The sequence below is a fragment of the Telopea speciosissima genome, chromosome 10 (assembly GCF_018873765.1).
Source record: "Telopea speciosissima isolate NSW1024214 ecotype Mountain lineage chromosome 10, Tspe_v1, whole genome shotgun sequence".
NCBI classification, from domain to species: domain Eukaryota; kingdom Viridiplantae; phylum Streptophyta; class Magnoliopsida; order Proteales; family Proteaceae; genus Telopea; species Telopea speciosissima.
Genome location: NC_057925.1, coordinates 56,949,058 through 56,971,466, shown reverse-complemented (window position 1 = coordinate 56,971,466; position 22,409 = coordinate 56,949,058). Strand labels below are relative to the sequence as shown.

The following is a 22,409-nucleotide window of genomic DNA, read 5'->3' as shown; positions in this document are numbered from 1 at the left end:
ACACCAAAATACGTTCATCTTCTCCAAATCATCATCTTCTTTTACATACCCACCACCACCGCCATCCACCATTAACACCATCACCACCGTGAAGCCCCACCCCCAGCACCACCGCCACCCACCATGAACTCATTAATTTACTATTCCAATCCCAAATAGAATTCGTGAATATAAGGCGGCCGGCGCCTCGTAGCGTAGGGCAGCCAGTCAGCAACGGTCTTAATAAAGATATGCATCTACAAACTAAGAAATAAATTTTCAGAGCTACGAAACCACTGAGGTCGGTCCTCTTGTGCTCAGCTTTCCCATTCCATGCCTCTTCTTCTTTCGTGTAATAGACAACAAGGGGACCGACCAAGAGCATCTGCAGTTTTGAATCTGGTGAGTTTTTTTTTTTTTTTCTCCTCTTCACAAATCTATCTTTGTAGTTCGTATGATTCATGTGAAATTGTTCTTAGGTATCAATACTTTCCCGGGATGAAATTAGACCTACCCATGTTGGAAATGTTTTGGTTCTGTGTTGAATTGGATTTGTTGTTTTGATTTTCGGCCAGTAATGAATAAATAGTTGTAGGATTTTGTGGCTCTAATTATGCTATTGATTTTGGGATTTTGTTTGTTAAAAAAATATTGGTTTCTGGCTAATATTGGTATCGATTGTAGATTTGATTTCTGAGCAAGAGGTGGATCTATCTTATGATTCTATCAGAGATAAAAGGAACAAAAAAAAGGAGCGATCTTGAGGACGTTTTGCTTCGATTTTTTTTTTTTTTTTTTGGTGATATTAAGGATGCTTTTTAGTGAAAGATTGTGTTTTTAAGAAGAACAAAATTCCCTTTAAATATCCAAGAGAAATATATTGGGTTGGTTTCTCTTACTACTTCTATTTTTGTGGTCCTGGGGTTTGTGTTTGATGACTGAGAATTGGTTTTGTGAAAGAAATTATTTGTTGGTTTTGAGAGATTGATTGAATTAAATAGTTTTCTTTTCTGGTTTACCTTCTGTTGAGAAGAAAGGATTGTGGACTTTTTTTTGGGTGGGTTGAGAAATGGAAAATGGGTGAAGTTAGGGTCTGGGATGACCTTTTTAGAGATTTAAACCTGTGATGAAAGGTTACTGTTCTATCTGCATTGAATTTGACGGGTTTTTGTTGACGAAACGAGTATATTATGTGTTTTGTTCGTCGCCTTCGATCAGTTGCAGAGAGAGAGAGAGAATGAATGATGGAGGAAGTGAGGGGTGAAGAGAGAGGGAGGTAGTGCATATCCGTTCTAAAGCGGTGGTGGTGGTGGTGGGTATCTACATGGTAAAAGAAAATGATTATTTGGGGAAGATGAGGGTATTTTGGTTTTTTCAAATTTTAGCAAATAGATCAGGGCAAGTAGGTCTTGTCACATTTTAGAAAAGATAAAAGAATGGGTAGTTTGGTCATTTTCGAGCATTTAACACTTGGTGTGGACTTAAATGGCATTAGGGGGATAAAGCAGGGGTGTTACGTGGACTTATTAAAAACTTAGGGGGTATGAGGAATATTGGGTGCATTACAGGGGGATACGTGTATTTTACCCAAAAAAATATTTGAAAGAGGAAAATAATTATATATAATATAAAAGGGGGATTTACATCCGATGGTAGAATTGATGATCTCTGGTAGAGAGATTTTGCAAGGGATGGGTTGCTGGCCAGTCTGCATAGTGATTGGCCTCCCTATAACAAAAACTGAAGGAGGACGATTGGAAAGATTGATGATCACGAATTGGTGCCCCCTACAAAAAATTGATGATCTCTTTGATCACCTGCAAGGTGTTAGGGTGTTCTCAAAGATTGATCTAAAATTTAGGTATCGCCAACTCAAGATTAGAGAAGGTGACATAAATAAGATTGCCCTCAAAATCAGATATGAACACTACGAATTCTTGGTGATGTCCTTTGGAACTTGTTGGGTCTCTTTGCTTCTTGCGATGTCATAGGTCTTTTCCCCGACCCGTGAAGCTACATAGCTGTTCCTCTGTTTGTCATTGAGAAGAGAAAAACGATGGAGAGGTTCAATTATTTGGGGATTTTCGCTTCCTAAAGGTTTTGAACCTTAATTTGGTTTAAGGGTTTGTTGGGTTTGGTTTGAGCGAATTTGAACTGGTTTGAGTGCCTGTTGAGGTTTAAGGTTTTCAAAAAGGTCATGGATGATTTTCAAAAAGTGTGAATTTTTTTAAGAGGAGCCGTTGGATGGTCATAAAGACAGGTGACGCTCTCAGAGAGCATGAAAGTTGAATGGAAGTATAACCCGATGGAACTTGGAGGATCTGGATCCGGATTCGATTGGGGATTAGGGAGTCGGACACCTCACACCAGGAGGAAACAGAGTAATTTAAAAAGAGTCGCAAGGTTATAATTGTCATGTAGAAAAGACCAGCTTCAATGTTAACCCTACTAAGGGCATAACTGTCACTTCGCGATGCGATCCCCAACCCCCCAAACCACGCACGCGCCTTGCCCTTTAAAGTTCGGTCGCTGCAGAAACCCTAAACATCATTTGCTTTCTCTCCCATTCTTGCTCCTCGCTTCCAGAGATGAGACTGCAGGCGCGATACCAAGGTGAGGAGATAGATTGGATTTAATCTCTCTCTTTCTCTCTTAGTTTTTTATTTGCTATTGAAAAAGAAAATCAGGTGATGAGATCGATTGGATTTAATTTCTCACGACGGTCATCTGAGACACTATTGTGTTAATATTGATGTATTAATCCAATGTTTCCTGATGGTTTTTCTCATCAATTGAATTTGTATTTTATTCTCTTCTTTTTAATTCGTTTACAGAGTTTTACGCGAGTGAGTATAATGATGATGATCTTAAATCTACCGATTTTTTCATGATTGGATAAAATCCTCCTACTCATTCTGAATACTCACTCACTCAACATATAATTAATGGTGATTTTATGATTTGATTCATTCAACATATAGTTAATGGTGGTTCTATGGTTTGATCTTTTTTTGCCCTAGGGTTTTACAGATCTCTACATTCTGTCTTTTTATTTTATCCATTTTGGATTCTAATTAATCATATTTTTGAGTCGGTACAATGAGGAGAAAATTATCATGAGATCGAAAGATCTATGAAATTGTTAAAAATAATTTAGTCCTTTTCATTCTGAGTGCCACTCTTTCTCTTTCTCACTCATATTGAAAATAAACCCTTTTCCTGCATAGATTTTTCTTTGTTTTTTAGCAAATTTATCTTTGTCAAGAAAATAAATTTTGAATTCCATTATTGCTGCTGGAATCTACCAGCCCCTGTAAAATCTATTGTTTTGCCTTCTAATTCCCATCCCCATTGCTTAGGTTGCAGCCCTAATCTCTGCATTTGTAGCCTCATTCAGCTTGTACTTGTTTTTTGAATGGCTTTAGCTAAGCTTGTCTACACATTAATCTTTTGGTTCAGTACTATGATATAATGGGTATGTATTTTTTACATAGTAGAAGTAAGCAAAGAGCAATATGTATGGCGTTCTGTTTCCTGTATGTTATAGTTCCATGACGTCATTAGGTTTGAAACTGTGGATTACATGTGCCCTCCAGCTTCTTGCTTTCAATTAGAGTTGAAACCAACCAATGTTATGAGATGGATTGGTTATACCTAAAGTGCTTGTACTTGTCTTTTAGTTTTTTAGTTTTTTAATTTCCATGTAGTCTTTTATTTAATGAATATTTCATATTCTCTTTAGAATTTCACCTTCTTAAGGTGAGATTTTATTACGGGTGGGATAAGTAGTTTGGCATGTAGTCTGACAGGAAATCATGATTTTTGCATGTATGTCTATTCAATTTCCCATCTCAGTTCACCAAACATATGCATTTTTTTTTAAAAAATTCTATTGAAAAATCATATAGTAACTCCACTTCAAAGAATTAATCTAAACAAATGAATCTTTTCTTTTCAATTGTTTGTTGAGATTTAGAAGGTTGGAGAATGATATGAATTTTTTATGTATGTTTGGTTGCCTGGGGTGGTAAAGTGAATAGACAAGCATCCATGAATAAAATTTTCTGTTGGTTTATGTGGTGACTACTTATCCCACCTTCGTCCACCTATTTTGGTAGGATTTGAGTGAAAAATGAAGTATTGATTAAAGAAAAGATTTTTATGGGGTTGAATAAGCCCACCATTATGAATTAAAAAAGAGGATTTGGATTAGTGGTAAAATTGGTATTTTAAAAAGGGAGAAAAGAAATTCTCTTGTTATGAGGATATTAATGGTTTTATATTTTAGTAATTACATTTTATTTCTATATAAAAAAATTTATTATGTTTTCCCTAGTTTATTAATGATCTCTTTGATCTCAAATGATTAAATTCAAAGATTTCAAGAACTATAAGGCCTTAGATCCTTTAGAGTAAAAGTGGGGTGGGTTTGTTGGGAAGATGGGATCTATATGTTCGTGGAATTTTTTTTGGTGTGGGATTGTTTTGAAGATGAGAGCCATAAGTTGGAATTTTTTGGTGTTGGATTGTTTGTAAAATGTGATCCACATGTTATGGGTGCAAATGTTGTGGTAAATTTGAGGTAAAGTTATTTTTTTCTTAACTAGTAATATCAAATTTTACTAATTTGGTGGGATTTTTTATAGTAAAATAGGGAGATTTTGAAGTGTTACATCAATGGATAAAGCAATTAATGATGTTCTTTGAGTTTTTTTAAGTTTCTTATTTTAAATTAATTAAACAAAATTGGTGTTTTGAAATGTTGTCAACATTTTCTTATTTTAATTCTCTCACCTAAAATCACTTCAAAATAAATCGATGGGTGAATTGATAAAAATAAAGAGAATATTATTAATTGTTTTATTTGTTGATGTAATATTTCACAATACCATCCTTAGTTTATCTAAAGTCTCGTCAAAAGTTTTATCGCAATAATACCCCTCAACATGTGGATTCCATCTTTCTAACGATTCTGCCTTATATTCCCTTGAATAGAGGAAGATAAGTCCAGCCATGTCTGAGTTTAAGCAACTCTATTTAAAAGTTGAAAAGTCAAATTGTATCTAATTGATTTTTTATCCTTAATTCTTGATATTCTTTAAAATGGGAAAAATGTCAATTATTATTGTAATACTTGAGACAATCAAAATGTGTTAAAACTTATATTTGCATGAAACGAGTCAAGTTTTGTAAAAAAAAATTCACTTTTATCCGGATTGATTTTTTATCTTGCAATGTCTTGGAAAATTTGGAGGATTGCCTAAATAGCAAATATTTTTGGCTGTGAAGCAGTATAGAAGAAGAAGGAAGAAGGTATCATCAACAAAACGGTGAGAAATATTTGTTTGGTCTCAAGATTTAAATGCTTTTGAACAAATTATTTTCCTTTTAAAGTATGGAGAAGTTGAGATAAGCCTTCCATGGTTATAATAAAGTGGTATGGATTCAAATGACAACCTTGGAATGCTTCTAGAAAGTTTAAAGAAATTTACCTTTAAACTCTATGGAATGACATCAAAACACTCGTAATATCACACCAATAATCAGAAAAACCAAGAAATTGAAAAGTCCTCTGACATATCCTCATGTTAGCTTTCAAGAGTTATCTTAAACGTTGTTCATCAAGGATGATTTTAGACATCTTTAACCCACACTACCTTCATAAGAGAGAGAGGGAGAGCAGCACATGTGGGTCAGGTTCTAAAATTCCCATTTTTGTTATTCATTTCGATTTAATAAACATGCGGTAGGCTTGTTAAAGTGCTTTCTGAGTTGAAGTTTTAATAAAGGTTAGTAAACATTGCTTGTTATTGTCTTGAAGGTTCTATCTTTGTCCTTAAAGAACGATTTTCTTATCCCACTAGTTTCGAAGTTTTCACTAAATTCTCTTTTTATTTGGTTTTTACTATGAAACTAACAGAATTTTAATGTTTTGCATAATAAATTGCAAATGTTCAATTATCTGCCTATTTATATGCCACCCTAGAAATTATACCAAGGTTTTAAATGGATCAAACTTTTAAAAATTCAAGTACCCACAATGAAATGTTCTAAAATATTGATTTATTTTTTTATTATGAACAAAAATTTAACAAAATATTCCGAAGTTCCAATTTCCAAAATGTATATTGAAAATTTTGTGCCTTAATTTTATTTTTTGCTTTTTTATTCTCACTTTTATATAGCTTCATACCTTATCCATTTGTCAAAAGATGATCATAATAGGAAAATGAAAATTTAATGGACAAAATTACACATACTGTACAATATTATAAAAAAAAAAAATACTACTTTGTTAAGTAATAATAATAATATGAACCTTCTAAAGGTTAAATAATGTTAAGTCTATGAAAGAAAGTTACAAAGAAAAACTAATCAAAAATGTTGAAGTCAAAATCCTAAAATCTGAAATAATAAAAATACTCAAAAAATGACCGAAAATTCAAGTACCAAAATTTCAATTTAGGTTCTTTGAACCAAAACTGAAATTTAAAACGTTTGTCAGCCATCCAGCAAGAGTTCACAACTCCCAAAAAAGGACTTCTCATTTTCAGTTCGCAGCTTTGATCTTTAGTTCATAGTAAGAAGGCTATTTAACTTGTAGACACGCAAGCTTAGAAGAGGGAAACAACAACTTCCATGTACCAAAGGCTAAAGAACTCAGTTTTGTCATTCTTGTGGTCCTCCAAATGTTTTCTTTCTCCGACAAACCAAGGACCACATTATGTAAAAGGAAAATCTTATTGTCATCAAAGTTGGTGAAAAAATTGTAATGTTACTTCTGACGTTTTAATATAATGTACTTTTTCTTTCAACAAGGATAAACTTTTTCATTTCACCAAAAAAAAAATAAAAAAACATGCAAGACAGACAACTCTATAACGGTAAGTCACTTCAAATAATTTTGAAAACCATATTTTGCCCATTACTTAAAAGGTAGTTTTCCTCCACCCATAAAAGATGGTTCACCCATCATTCTAGGGTTCACAAACCCCTATAAGATTTTAGTATTTTCCCAAAAACACTCTTGGGATGCCCTCTCCCCCCCATCCGACCTGTGGTGAATGGAATCCCATTCACAGTGGGTTAAGGACAACTTGATCCTTACTTAACTTAACTTTGGGAATAAGACAATGGACAATCAAAAGAAAATTACAACTTCTCAGTTCACCACTTTGATGACAACAAAAACCACCCATAAAAAAATCATACCTTATTATGTGTAAAAAGCATTAGATCTCATTCCACGGTCCTAAAAGTCGGTTAACATTTTGAGATTGTGATTACACTTTTCATTCAAAAAAAAAAAAACAAAGAAGCATTAGATCTGAGTAGTTTTAAAAATCAATTCAGTTAAGGTTGCACAAACATACTAAATTCTATAGACGAAACTTACTCAAGAAACATTCAGTATGTGCTGGCGATTTCCCTATATCAAGGTGGGTGGGGGGCGGGGGATATAAAGATTTGCTCCATTCAGGTGGTTGCTATCAATTATCAACAAATGTGGGTAAAGAAGCTCTCTAATTGACTTTCATTTACTACCAAGCCAAATTTTTGGGATAACAGTGCACTGATTGAATCATCTCTGATATCTGAGACCATATCTGCAGCACTGACACGAATGTACTCATCCAGGTTGTGCACAATTCCATCTACAAAAACAGAAAAACAGGTATCAGCAGAAAGACTCACCTGAAGCTCTTCCCCTCCCCATCCACCCCAAAAAATTTCTGATAACCTCTAACCTATGAAAACTTATTGACAACACAACCAACTATGTTGAGTAATTGAGAAATCTTCAAATGGATTTAGCAACAATAGTTACTACCCAAAAAAAAAAAATCTGTCCATGGTAGAAATGCAATCATATAAGGAAAAATTGGAAGCAAAATGTTCAAAGGGGGAGGGTGGAGGCGGGGAGGAACAAGCTCCTGGTATTCACCTTCAGCAACTAGATTTTCATAAGTAGGAGGTTGAGATATCCAATTTCCAACAGAATCCTTCATGTGTCTCCTATCAGATGCAAAGAACCGAAGAAAAAGTGGAGCATGCACCACCCGAAATAGCCTGAATAACACAAAGGATTTCTTCAGTAAGGTATATGAAAAGTAAATCGGGTTTGGATGATAAACAAATTAGTCTAAAGAAGTGATAAAAATAATTCTAGGTTGCCAAACGAAGCATACAAAAGAAACAAGACACATGAAAAATTCCCCAAACCCCCCCCCCCCCCCAACTAATGGATATAGTTCAGCTTTGGGAGGCATAATTTAGTGCTAAAACATTCAATTTTGGGCGACCTGTCACTGCTTGTGGAATTCTCCTCAATATATGTCTGTTTCTGCATTTTTATTATAAATGCTATATGATCATTGTGAATTAATTAGTTTTTAATTGCGACTTTGTATTTTTCAATATGAAATAGGTGGAGGACAAATCTTTCTCCCCATCTTCTTGCATGCACGGCCTACCATTTCCTTCTCCTTTTGCTATAACCAAGAGCAATCTTCAGTAGTCATCTCATTCTCATTTACAATCAATAATCAAGCATGAAAATCATCCGCCTACAATACCAATCAATCAAAAACTACTCAGTAACCAGTCACAAGCATTAAAACACTTCAAACCTCTTTTATTGTCCTTTGATGGCTGAGGTTTCTTCCTTAACACTAACTTCTTTTGCACCATTTCTGCCAGTGATTTTCCCCCCCTACCTCAAGTAAGTTCATGGACCTTCAACCTACATTGCTGCTTGTAATCTTCCCTTGAAAAATAGAACAAATCAATGATGGTATCATAGTAGTAACAACTGAAGCATTCTCTCTTTGTCTTCAATGGGTTGTCCCAACCAATTTGAAGTAAATCTGTGCCAATCACAATTCTGAGAAGAAAATTCCCCTTTGTATGACACACTGATTTAATAAGATTTCATACAAAGCAGTCCCTTTCTTTCAGCACCCAAACCCTACAATCAGCACCCCCCCCCTGTTTTAATAGTGTGACAGATTCAAAATTTCAGAGGAAGGTTGGGTGGCTTGGAGATCTCCCTGTCACTGAGATTCCTACACCATTTTATATGCAATATCTTCCACATAATCCACTACTCTTGCTCCCTTACCCATGCAAGTTTCTTTTAGAAGCAGATTCCCACATCGAATAGATTCCTCCATACCAACAGAAAGAATACTGCATGTAATAAACTCTGGAAAGATATTCATAATTTGTTTAAAAATCTGCAATACACTAGATTTCAGTCGAATCAATCTCATTGTTATAACATACGGGCCTACCTATAGATCTCCATAATCTTGAAGACCTGACTCTCTCTCTCTCTCTCTAGAGAGAGTAAATTCAAAGATCTCCAGTGGCTTCGAAACAATGAATAATAAATCTATATAAAAGAATATGATATTATGAATCCCCACAAAAATCCAGTGTGCCATCAGGAAGCTGCAAAATGCAATATCACTCATCCATCATCACCAAGTCTCAGACCTTTTAAAATCCCCTTTCATTCACCCTTCTAAGCATCCTATGAAGGTCCTTGATGATAACGAACAGAAGAAAAATGGGATCACCTTGCCGTAGACCTCCCAAGCTCCTAAAGTATTTCAATGGGGTTTGTTAATGCATAACCAAGAAAGAGGCAATTTTCTAGAACGGACTCTTCCAATTTCTCATTCTAGCACCAAATCCTAGCCTCAAACAGAGCCAATGAAATCCCAGCACAAATGAGAATATTCATTCTCCATATTCTCCTCACAAATTACACTTCTACTGCTTTATAAGTCAGCAATGAATGTATCTATTTGCAGTTCATATGTCATCTTAAATCTGATGCCAGTATTACTTAATGGTTGAAGCCAAGACTACAACTACAATTTAGTAAAAACTGCTTATCAAACTGATGGATTGAGAGTCTTTCAGGTCCTCCACATCCCTTGTGGCCCCCATTCTGGAATTAGAACAATGAAGGAAGCATTTGCTTATCTAAGAGCATACCCAGTGCACGAGGCTCTTGCCACTGCAGGGTCAGGGGAGGGTCATAATGTACGCAGTGTTACCCCCGCTTTGCGGAGAGGCTGTTTCCCAACTCAAACTTGCTTCCACTAGGCCACAATGGAGCAACCTTATCCGTTGCGCTGTGGTCCTTCCTCTTGAACCCTTATCTAACTAATATAAAAATTGAAGCAGATCTACCTCTGAAGATTAGTGAGCAATTTAAATTTGAAAGAACGAAAAAGTGGGGAGAGAATTAGGGTATATTGGGGATTGTGGGACGTAGGTTTTGCGGTTTAGATATGACAGCGGAGCTAGAAAGAGTTTTTGTTGAGACTTTTTCCTCTTATTTTGTGGGACGTAGGTTTTACAGTTTAGATATTGATGCAGTAGCTTTGGAGTGAAATGAGCTGAAAAAGTTGCAGTACAGGAGTAGAATGAGCTGAAAAAGTTGTGGGATAGTTGTATTATAGATTAGGCCATTTATTTTCAAGAGTATCATTGTAACGGGCCTAATTATAAGCCCATATTTGCAGTTTTAAGTCTAAGCACGAGATTAGTAGTGATTAGATGTCTTAGTCTACAAGTGTGAAGAGTTTGAATTAGACTAGGAGTATAGGACACTTTAATAGTCAAAGCAGAGCCCTATTTTGACTTAGTTTGTTTTATTCAGAATGAGAGAGTGATTCGGAGCTTTTACGACTCAGGTTACGAATATCCAAAGGCTAGTTATATGTAATCACCCCCTCAATCGATCAGACTTGATTGAGCAATAGAATTGAGTTTTTTTTTTTTTTTAAGTTTTGTGCTTGCTGTGTTGCGGCGTTGCAGCGTGGTTTGGTCAAATGAGCATTCTTCTTCTTTCTCAAGTCTGGTTCTCTTCTGAAACCAGGTGATCTCATTCCATTATTTCCTCACCTTATTCTCCTTCCACTCTTAATCTTCTTATATTTTCTCTTCTTCTGTCAAATCAATCTCATTATTATGATTGTTTATTGCTGGAAACTGCTTGATGCAGTTTCAGTTGGTAGAAATAAGAAGAAAGAGAGAAACTGAAATTGGTCTTGGGTCACATTTGAACCGATTTCTGGTTCAGTTTCTGATCTAAAATCAACCTTGTGGTTCAACGATATTTATATCCTGGAAACCGCGCCCAGTTTGGAAGAGTTTTACAGGTTGCGGTTCCAGGTTTCATGATTTTCAGGAAACTTATCTTCAGCCCAACGCCTGGGTTTGTTTTAGCAGTTTCATTTTTTTATTTTGTTAATATTATGTTGATTAGACAGACTGGAATCTCTTATAAATTCCATATCTGTTATGGGGTCTTATCTTTAATTATGTGTCAATTATTGAGACAGGTTAGGACACCCATCGAAAGCTTTGGAACAGGAGGGGTTTCTTTAGTCAGTTTGTCTATTGTTTTAGGAAAGTATGGTCAGACAAGGACTCTCCAAACACAGCCTGCGGCTTGAGAGTCCTTTAAGTTTTATTTACGCACATAAGCCTTCACAGCCACCCCACAGTTTTATCAATGAAAGAGAAGCTCTTCAGCTCCATCATTTGCGGATTTCAGGCTATACTTGGGTGGATTCTGAGTGTACTTCTCTACTGTGGATTCAGTAGATATTCTGTTGAGTTGAGTTGACAACTTCCAATAAATAAGGAACCACCTATCTAGTACTCCCTCCCTAACACATGGGCCAGTTTGGGCATCATATGAAGATTGTTGAGATTGAAGTTATTGTGTTGAGTACTACAGCAGGGATAATTTGGGCATATATATTATTAAGGGTATTTTGTGTAATGACTTTAAGTCGTGTATTCTTGTCCTATATTGTTTTCATAGTATTATAACTATACTATGGAGCTCACAGTTAGAATATTCAGCCAAACTGTGAGCCTTATTTCTTCTTCAAGGCTTGTGGCACCTTTCTTTCTCTCTATCTGTTCAATAAGGCTGATAATCTGTCTTCGTTATTGTTTCAAAGATCGAACACCCCAAACAAAATATCATTGTTGGCTTGGTTTCACAATGCCAAGGGTGTAAATGAGGTAAAATCCTTCTCACTTCTTGATCATTCTTCTTTCTACTTTCCTACAAGTTTTCTTCTGACAATTTGTAATCAAAACTTTTGTTTTAATTTCCAAGCTCCTTTCTCAAATTGCCAATTTCCAACTTTCACCATTAAACCCTGAAATTCATTACTAATCCCACCGATTGCTTGGTTGTAATGCCTTCACCCATTCTTCCACCTATCCATAACTCTTCACTTTATTGAGCACCCCTAGTTCTTCTAAGTTGTTCTCTCAGCCCAGCACCTTTAATACCCTTCTTTCAATCTATCAGAAATAAAAACCCTAGCTTTCATCCAATTACCCAAGTGTTAAGCTGCTGACTTGCAATGGATGTTGAGATGGACGTGTCGCAAGATTAGGAAGGATAAAGTAAAGAATGAACATATTAGAACTGAGTTGGGAGTAGCTCTGATTCATGATAAGTTATGCGAGAGTTGTTTGAAGTGGCACAGCCATGTTCAACAAAGGCATTGGGATGCTCCAGTACGGAGGAGTGATTTGATTCAGATTGAAAGTACTAAAAGAGCCAGGGGCAGTACTAAATTAACCATTGGAGAAGTGGTGAGGAAAGACAGGCATAGCTTAGGCCTCGTTTCTGGTATGACTTCAAATAAAAGTGATTGGAGAGCAAGGATCCATGTGGCAACCCCATTTAGTTGGGATAAGGCTTTGTTGTTGTTGTTGGTAAGCCGCTAACTTGAACCCTGTCTGTCCTGCATCAAATAGTCAATGCAGGCGAAAAATATGATCAAATGAGCTAAGAACTGCTGGATCAGTCAAAAGTGTATCGTATTTCTTGCAATCAGTTTTTATAAAACTTGTAATAACTAGAAACGCCTAAGAATAGCACCATACTGTCAGTAAACAGCCAGTAAACATCCCTCAACAATTTGATGCACTAGCATTCGCATGACTGCATATCTCATCAAAGTGTGAATTGCGGGGATACCTATGCAGACTCCAATGATCCTAATGGAGTTCTAGTCACCTACCTGGTTTAGGGTTAGAAAACTAGAGAGTTTTCCAGGATCGCACGATTAGGAACTGAGCCAGAACAGGAGATTTAGAATAATTCAGCAAATATGGACCAATTTCTGGTTGAGTGTCTTACTCAGTATGGAGAACGGAATAATAAAATTTGAGACAAATCCAAGGCCTAGATTCAAGCTATGACGTTTGTCACGTTTCCTTCATGGAATAGGAATTCTGTTCAAAACAGCAAGCTGTTAATGATCAGAATTAGTAAATAACAGCAATATGGGATCACTAACAGCAACAGAAAATCAGATTGAAAGAATCAGTTCCAGAAATATCAGTTTTAAAGAAGTAAAGTTGCAACAGGACTCTTGAAATCGATTAGAAGATGGAATCTTTAACACAGATATTTAACTAAAACCTAGGACTGAAACTAGAACAAATACTATGAAGCTAAACAGAAAAGAAATACACTAATGATAACAAAACAGAAACTGAACAAAGATACTAGAACTGCGCAAGATAGAACTAATCTGTAACTTAATTGAAGAACAGAATAAGAAGAGGATAAGAAGAAGAAAGAGGGATATGAATAAGGAATCACCACCAGGGGTCCTACAGAAACACCACAGCAGGGAAGTACTGAATCACTACAGAACCAAGGCAAGGGCCAGAATTTTATTCAGCTCAATAAATCGTAGGGGAGGCTTCTAGCCTTTACATACTTTAAGACTCAAAATAAGAGACGAACTGATCAGGACTCTCCAGCTGCAGGCTATGCTTGGAGGATCCTTAACTGACTCAAACTCTAGTAAAATAAAACCCAAACTAACACTAACACTTCCAGCTGCAAGCCATAAAGGAGAAGTTCTATGCATCTGCAACTCTGATAACTAGAATAAAATTGACTCGAAACAGGACTGGACATATCCCAGCCTCAGTAAACAACTTAATAACAATAAAATAAGGAATTAAGAGTCCTAAAACAAGCCCACAATTTCTGGTTCCTTGGGTGAGCCAGAACTGAACCGAAAGGATTGGTCAAACCAGACCAACCCAAACTGCAGGAATTTAACTTCTGTTTCTTCTTTCTACTGCTGGAAATCTGCATCAGATCCAGCACAGACAAAAGGGTCAGACTCTTGCAAAGCCAAAAAAAAAAAAAAAGATTTCTGGATTCCATGGGCAAAAAATATTTTGTTACTATTTTGAATTATTTTATATCATCTTAAGTGTTACCAAAGTGATGCAACTTTTTCTTTTACTATGTGCGTGCAACTACGTTATTTGTGCTATTTCGAAATATTGTTTAAAGTGGTTACAGCTTATTCTGGCTTTGTTGAACTGCATTTCAAGCAAAATCTTAACCATAATGTAAGGGTGGTTATGACTTATTATGATAGATTAAGATTCATTAATTATGCTAATCTATTTTGAATTGTCCTAGTCACAAAAACTAGTAGGTCTAAGGTTAAAATTTACCTCTGATACTCAGGATACAGCTGAAATGATGGCCGAACAGCTTCTGACACATAGTGGGCTAAGGGAGCAGGAAAAGGAAGAGTTGAATCCAGATCCCACACCTGATAAGGATCCTTGCCTTCCCTATTTTTCTGCAAGTCGAATAATGATTTTCCATATATATCCATAAATTTACCTCCCAGTAAAGTAGATCTATTTTACTAGCCTTTTGCACATTATATTGACTTTATGTTAAGCAGGTTCAGCTCTCACCTGGATGCAGATGACATGGTAATCCCAGAGAATAACTCCATCAGCTCTTGAGCTAGCTTTCTGATGCCACAGTGGAACCTAAATAATGGTATTCCAGAGAATAGACTTGATAGTTTTACCAATTACCATGAAAAAAGCTATAAGGAACAAGAAGAAAGTCCACCATATAGTTATCGATTTAATGAGATTTACTTGCTGAGAAAGACATCAAGGTTGATATTCGATTTCATTTTAACAGTCAAAACTCAGACTATTATCATTCTAGACAATCTGGAACATAACAGCCATAATTAGTGAGCAGTCAAATGCTCTTATTGCAACAACTTCGCTGCAAATCTATGTGGAGATACTCCATTTTCTGAAATCTGGTTGTTTCATATACCTGTAGTATTCACACATAAAGACGAATAATTTAACAAGATCAATATACCATATATTGCAGTTTTGTAGGACAAATTATTTACATGCCAAGTACGGCTGGTGACACTATAATTCAGACAGGCCCTGTTTATTTCCAATTTTTTTTCAGAAAAAGAAACATCAACTTATCCTATAACATTCATTGTACACCTCACACATCAAATTACTTTAGAAACACATCCGGTAAACATGAAAATGTTTTGCGTTTCCTGGAACTTTGGGGTCAGGCTCATTGCATCAATGTTGGACACTTTCGGCACATTACTTACATAGAAAGAGATCCAAGCTTGAAGTTATCGAGGATCAGATAAAACAGAATGGTCGTACATGCAAATGATATAGAGAAAACAGAAAATTCACAATAGAGGGGGGGGGAAAAATCTCAGTTTGATTTGAAACCAGTTCTTGAAACACCTACCATAATATGAAAATTGTATGGATGTCAATGCTTTGGGTTTCCCATAAGTGCTGAGTTTTTTTTTTTTTTTTTTTTTTTTGGGGGGGGGCTTAAAACCAGAATTGCTGAGTCAGGGTACCTAATATCAGTGTCATTGATACATGATATAAAGATATCTATACTTGCTGTTATCTGGAGAAGCATAAGGCTGGAAAAGGGATAAATGCAAACCATGTCAGGAGAGCAGACCACAGATTAAACAAAAGCAAAATATAAACAGTTTTATCTGAAGCCAGTTCATTGTCACAATTGGGCTCTTAGTTACAACAAGTGTAACTGAAGTTTCATTCAGGCTTCAGAAGAAAAAGCTTAACTGCCAAGTCACAACTTACACCAGCCAGCTGAGCATCAACGACAAAATGGCATATCAACCACCAATACACAGTGAAGGAAAATATTCCTACTTGTCCAGTATCTAAATATTCTAAGCCTATCGTGCATGGTCTTACAGATATAAAGTTGAAAATACACTTGCATGTTATGTCAAAATTCAAAGGCTTCATAGAAAGATGCACTTTCAGAAGCCAAATGCACAGACTTTGTGCATTGATCAGTTTTTGGTTCCAACATAGAATATCATTTAACAAACTTCAAAATCTACTTAATTCTCTTACCCAAAAAAAAATCTAGTTAATTCAAACAGTGAGCATACTCTAAAAATATTTCGATAACTGAGAGTATCCGGCACAAAACAAAAGCAATGTAAGATACAGCCTCATGAAAGGGGAATCAGGACATACATGCCTGTTCTCATTCGAAATGAATACAACAAAAAGATCAGACCCTTCTGCATCTGCCACTCCAATCATGCTTAGTTTCTTGCAAAGAAGGTAAACATTCTCCTCACTACAAGAAAAATGTAGAAACAGCTCTTGAGAAGGTATATTACATACATGGATTTTTTTTTTATTTGGGCTAGGAGGTGAGAAACTGATAAGATTTACAAACGCACAGCTACAACAGGAAGAAAAAAAAAGGAGAAGATTTTGCAATTCAGAACTTCAGCTAAACAACCACATAGAAACAACAAAATTACTTTTTGTAAGAAAAGGAACTTTGTAAAGATTCATTTTAGCAGCAACAAAATGTAAGACACATTCAAGCCAGAAGTCCAAATCTGATTGAATTCGTTCCAATTTTTTCCACTCCATAAACAGGTGTTCAGGATTTCTATATAGAGGATTCATCATTGCGCCATCAGTATCATTCATTGACTTTATTTTGAGTGTGCAATCTTTTGACAAGAGGATCATGGGCTCTAGTTTTTTTTTTTTTGCTTTTTTCTTTTTTCCTATTCTCACACTTTATTTTTCTGTTGTGTTGCTTTGTTTTGTTGTTGGGCGAGAATTGGCGCAACGGTTAAGTTGCGTTATTGCAACCTGTTGGTTGCGAGTTCAAAACTTGGAAACAGCCTCTCCTGTGAAGTAGGGAGTATGGACATAGTTGTCAAGGCGATGCCTAGGCATCCAGGCACCTTTCTCTCGCCTTGTTTTCTGGTGTCGCCTTGGTTTTTTGCCCCCTCGATCGCCTTGGTTCGCCTAGGCGCCTTGACAACTATGAGTAAGCCAAGGCTGCGTACCTTCCTCCCAGTCCCTGCAGTAGTGGGAGCCTCGTGCACTGGGACACTTTTTTTTTGGGATGTGTAAGCAATCAACTACTCAAGTAAAAAATAATTTTTCTTTATTGTTCTGATTGTCTCCAAGAATACCAAACAGATACAAACCTTTGGAACTAAGACACAATCAGGTAAACACCTCCTTTAAAAATGAAAGGCACCCAATGGAAATTAAATAATGAATCCTCATTCCAACATATATGCTGTTTAGTGTTTACGTATCGTTTCTAATTATTGTGAGAAAATCAAGCAGCACTTGTTTTTTCAATGGGATGGCATTCCACCATTGTTACTGTTCACTCATGAGAAATGGAATCAAGGTAAGTTGGATGGCATTCATACCATTCTAAAACACCAGAATGAGAAAATAATATTTTAATACCTTACTATTGTTAGTTGAGGACCTATTCTAGAGTAAACCTCTCTACAGGATATTCAATAATTTTGGCTATATAAATGGAAATTTTATCCAAGAATAAAAATGGGAAAAACTAATAAAAGCATCTGTATTTAAGAATTTAACAAGAACTCCCCACATTGAATCAGACTATTCTTACCTCTTTTTCTTATTTTGGTTTTTAATTAATATGTGATTGTAACATTGAAAATCACAAGATTGATCGTAATGACAGCAACTTCAACTCAAGCAACGAGTCACTAAAGAGCTTAATTCCATAATGTTCATACTTCATATGGAAAAAAAAGGTGGATTTATTCATAGCAATTTTGGAGAACTACATGCTCACCTCTATTAAGAAAGTGCACAGAAAAATCAGGAGCAAAAATTTAAGGCTCATGAAAAGAGTGAAAAATGAAATATTGACTGGCACATAAGGTCCAACCAATCAACAAAATGAGATTAGTTTAATCTTGGTGGAGAAATCAAAACGAGAATAATTATATTCAAATTTCCACATTTTCAATGATAATTATCCAAGCGCCTAGATCTAGATGACCAGTCATTTATTGATTACACTCCTCCCTAGCCAATCAAAAAGTCAATATTATTGGTGGGGGTAGATAGGATGAACCCTAGGTTCAGATTACACACCGCTTTTTACAAGATCTCAAGAAAAACCCTAAATCAGAATTTAGGTCAACAATATGGTAAAAGTCAACCTTACCTGTTGAAGGACGGATTCTCACCAATGTTCATAAACTGTTAGAATAAGCAAACCCAAAATACAGCAATGTTCTAACGGGCGGATTGAGCACAACAATCAAAACAGTAAAAGTTTGAAACCCGTAAACCAAAATCAGGTGATTTCTTATAAAACCAGATCAGCAAGTCTGATCTAGCTTAAACTCTGGTCGAAGGAGCCTCTTAGGAGGACCTATGACACCTCAAAAGATGGGGGATAATCTGCTCGCCAGATCACATATAACACGCACTGTGATTTCAGCAATTTGGAGCCCAAAACAGCACTACTGCCAGCCTCCCTTTGGGAATCCTTTCCTGTGATTTAAATCCCACTATGAACAGAATATAAGCAGCAATACAGTGGAATAAAACCCTTCAAATCTCAATATCAAATAACCTCCAACAAGCTTGAATAATAACAGTTGATATCAATACTTACTTGATGGAAAAGAAAAACAGAGCATAGAGAAAAAGGATATATGACCTTTGATTTCCCACCAACAGGCCTAGAATCTCTCCTAACCCCCAAGAGTTTCTCACTCTTCACTGAATCTCACAACAGCAAAAAGGCAACAGCCATAGCTTCATTCATATGAATGGCCAATTATAGCCTATAAGCTGTTTATTGATAAGAAAGACTCCCTCGCGAAGTAAGAAACTTGTTTAACCAAACTTACATAACCAATAGGAAACTTAAAACAAAAAGAACACTTGAAAGGAAACCCTTTACACTAGGTAAAGGTTTTTACCTTAAATAAAACAACTGAAATAAAGACACTTACTTAACTAATCCTGTAGGCCTACCTTTCACCCATATTATAGGCCCATTGAAGTGGCCCATTACAATGAAAACACATTGGATCAAAGGCCCAACACATACATAACCCAACACAAAGCTTATTTCCAATAAAATAAGCCCATTTAAGTGATTCATTTGCATCAATTACGGTAGCCACTTTTCTAAGTTTTCCCCTTGCTGTAACCCCTCCCCAAGGAACAAGCAGATTGTTGTATCCTGGGGCCTCCCTTCTCCCTCTCCCTCTCCCTCGTAAGAGGTGCTTTTCCTTGTTTTCTTTCATTGTTTCCCCCTCAGGGGCTCTTTGGTAATGAATATCTATTCACCCAAAAAAAAACCATCCTCTACCACTGAGTGGAACAATTTAGTGAATCTACCAAGATAATGAGTTGGCATACTACCAACTTGACCTACTGTTCTCTCCTTGGCAAAATAGAATTCGTGGATTTTGTCTTCCACTATGCTAAATTTCTGTTGTTAGATCCCACCAATTCAAACAATGTATCCTATATAATTCCAAGTGAATCAGTGCCCCAGTGATTCACCAGACCCCTGTGAGTCATTTTTCAGAAGAACCCTTTCAACTTGTATCGGTTCATTCTGTCACTGAATTGGTCCAATTTGGCTGATTCTTGCACTTCTTACGGATTACAACTGAAACATTGATTCAACTGATTCAGTTGAAACATGTCAAATTCGGTCATCCAAAAAATCTCTTTGCAATTCTTTGGTATTTTGGCCCCCTTTTTTTTTTGTTCTTTTCCTTTCCGTAACTCTTTCAAAACTTCTCTAAGGGTTTTAGAAACCCTCTTGACTTATTTGACTTCCTATAAGCAAGATTTTAGGGTTTTGGAGTTTTTCTTCTTCACAAATCAATGAGAATCTCATAGGTATAGATGTATGAACTTCCAAATCTTCATGACATGATATTGAGTTAGTTGTGCTGCAGTAAATTAGATGGATAATTAATTATTTTGTTTCTTTCCCTATTACTTTAGAGAATTGTTATGAATCCTGCAATTCAAGGTTAGAATCCATAATGCAATTCAACAAGTCCTCACTGGGATTCTACAATACAATTCAGTATTTAACAATGGCTAAACTGTGACAATCAGTCTCAGCATGAGAATGAACAGATTTAACAGGAATTTCACCATAGTAGCACCAAAACCAGTCGATGAAGCAAGCCAAACAGTTTTGGGGATGCAGGAGTCATTTCTCTTTGGTCACTTCCTATGTCGGCTGAAGGATGTGATACACTCGGGTGATCAAGCCTATTACATACAAAAATTTTAGGAGTAGCACATCTGCAAGATGAGCAGTAGTTGACATAAAGGCAGGAATATGAGCCATTGCATGGGAAAGCATGGAAGAAGAACTCGGTTTTGCAGCCTACCGAGACGAGATAAGGGTCGATTTTATATTCGACCAGGTTTCGATGGGTTTCGCATGGTTTTAACATTGTTTTGGCATATTTCAGTAATTTTGCAAGTTTCGACCTGAACACCTATACAAATTCACTTATCCCCAACGAAACTTGAGAAAACTGGCTCGAAACCAAGACAAACACTAATTTATGCAAAATTTATGTAAATGTTTTTGATATTTCATTTACTTAAGATATTATTTATAATAAAGCTTATACCCCTTATTTGAATCCAATAAAAATAGTTAAAAAATAAAATTCTAAAAGGATGAAAAGCCAACCCCCCCAGTTCAAGAACAAAAATTGGATTTTCGGCAGTATGTGCAATTTTCAACTTTTAAATGTTGGGTTTTTTTTTCTCAAATCTAAAGATTCCATAAATCTTAATATGATAAAACATAGTTAAAAACCAAAAGAGCGGTAGAATATTCATTTGTTTTGATGTCTAAAATTTTATTTTCATTCAGTGTGAATTTAAACAACATTCACGCACACCAAATTAAGTTTGATTGGAAGAATCAAAAGACAAGGTTCTCCAAACTTTGGGGCAAGGGTGAATTCAAGGAGAGGGGGAAGTAAATTCTGAAAATACAATAGGTACCAGATAAAGCTAGTATATATGTAAAGGGAAAAAGAACGCTTCCTAGTCGCGTAACCTCCCTGAAATGACCCCCCTACAAAATGAAAATCCCCACTGGTTGATGCCCCTGTGCCCCCCCCCCTCATTGGCCTCTGCGTTGGTGCAGGGGCCATGTGACCTGGCACCATTCTTCCCATATGTAAAACATGGGGGAGGGATCTACACGCCGCCTGCGTGTATTAGCATCTCCCACGCCCCAAGCCAATGGGCACGGGAGGGAGTATCTCATGATTCGTTCATTTTCTTTCAATATATATATACACTTTGAATCCACAAGTTTGGACCTAATAAAATTAGGATAGCTTTTTTCTTTAGAATAATTGAAGAACATAGTTCAGCGAGTAGATGATCCTAGGTTTTATGTATGGTCTAGATTCAATGGATACATCAAGTAAAAAGAAGCATTCTTTCAGAATTTGAGAGTGTCCTGCCTCACTGTGATATTATTCTTCTTCCGTCACTTGCTCTTTTTCCTTTTATTTTTTTGGAATTGGAGAGTTTTAATAGGGGGGGATAGGGGATGGATATAGGCCCCAAGGTGGTTTGAACTCATGACCTCGTATTTTAGTTTGTGGTAACTAGAACAGAGTAGACATTTCAGCTTGATCTCTATACAACCCATCAGAGTATCAAGAAGCTAAAAACTAACCCAATCACTGTCGAGTTACAGATGAAGATGAACCTAAAATGAGACCAATCTCACAAACCCTCAAAGTTTCTACCATTGTGAATTAAGTAAGGATCGTAAAGCAACCGGAAGACAATAATGCAAGTGAACATACACAACAACAAAGCAGTCTCCGAGGGCATGGAATGTCTAATTTTTCGGTTACAATCTCAACAATATTATCTCTGTCAGAAACTCCAGTTGAAAACGGGAAAACTCCATTAGGGATTGATTCATAACTAAAGGAATTTGATCATAACATGATTGGAAATTCAACACAGTTCCATATGATCACTGGACTGAGACAAACGACAGAAAAAATTTACCAGTACGAAGGTGTATACTCGAACATGGAGACATCAACAGAAGCCGTAGTGGGAGAAGCGACAGCTGAAGGAACCTCCACATTCGAAGTCGTCATTAGTTCGCTTCTTCTTCTTCTACAGAAAATCCGCTAACATTCTCCAAAAACTTCTTACGT

The 22,409-nt window shown here is 36.2% G+C and overlaps 2 protein-coding genes and 3 non-coding genes across 6 annotated transcripts in view; 3 read left to right on the top strand and 2 right to left on the bottom strand.

Annotated features, from left to right (window-relative positions):
- The window catches only part of LOC122644066 (exosome complex component RRP43-like), a 33,836-nt gene extending 23,416 nt beyond the window's left edge, over window positions 1-10,420 (bottom strand). Inside the window, exons 1-2 of the mRNA XM_043837668.1 lie at window positions 10,410-10,420; window positions 9,502-9,505 (exon numbers count right to left, since the gene is read on the bottom strand). The gene's annotated coding sequence lies outside the window, so the exon portion shown is untranslated. The remainder of the gene's footprint in view (window positions 1-9,501; window positions 9,506-10,409) is intronic.
- LOC122644423 lies at window positions 2,660-2,760 on the top strand. Its single transcript, XR_006330353.1, has one exon. It is a non-coding gene; the product is annotated as a small nucleolar RNA Z161/Z228 (small nucleolar RNA).
- Window positions 2,830-2,898, top strand: LOC122644420. The gene has a single exon (XR_006330350.1). It is a non-coding gene; the product is annotated as a small nucleolar RNA Z105 (small nucleolar RNA).
- Window positions 3,070-3,158, top strand: LOC122644426. Its single transcript, XR_006330355.1, has one exon. It is a non-coding gene; the product is annotated as a small nucleolar RNA Z162 (small nucleolar RNA).
- Window positions 7,409-22,391, bottom strand: LOC122644068 (protein N-terminal glutamine amidohydrolase). Of its 2 annotated transcripts, XM_043837670.1 has the most exons (6): window positions 22,255-22,391; window positions 16,384-16,489; window positions 14,767-14,844; window positions 14,515-14,645; window positions 7,925-8,049; window positions 7,409-7,634 (listed from the first exon to the last, which is right to left on the bottom strand). In XM_043837670.1, the coding sequence occupies exons 1-6, from the start codon at window positions 22,347-22,349 to the stop codon at window positions 7,477-7,479; spliced, it is 693 nt and encodes a 230-aa protein (XP_043693605.1). In that variant the 5' UTR covers window positions 22,350-22,391; the 3' UTR covers window positions 7,409-7,476. The 2 variants fall into 2 exon arrangements, with proteins under 2 accessions (XP_043693605.1, XP_043693606.1); XM_043837671.1 differs by lacking the exon at window positions 14,515-14,645 and having other exon boundaries at window positions 16,388-16,489.
- Window positions 22,392-22,409: the final 18 nt, after the last annotated feature.

Excerpts from the sequence above, each read along its gene's own strand:
- LOC122644068 (XM_043837670.1), bottom strand. The coding sequence starts at position 22,349 with ATGACGACTTCGAATGTGGAGGTTCCTTCAGCTGTCGCTTCTCCCACT. Across the intron at positions 16,490-22,254 it reads GAGTATACACCTTCGTACTG|TGAGGAGAATGTTTACCTTC; the intron begins GTAAATTTTTTC and ends TTTTTCTTGTAG. Across the intron at positions 7,635-7,924 it reads TGAAAATCTAGTTGCTGAAG|ATGGAATTGTGCACAACCTG; the intron begins GTGAATACCAGG and ends CTGTTTTTGTAG.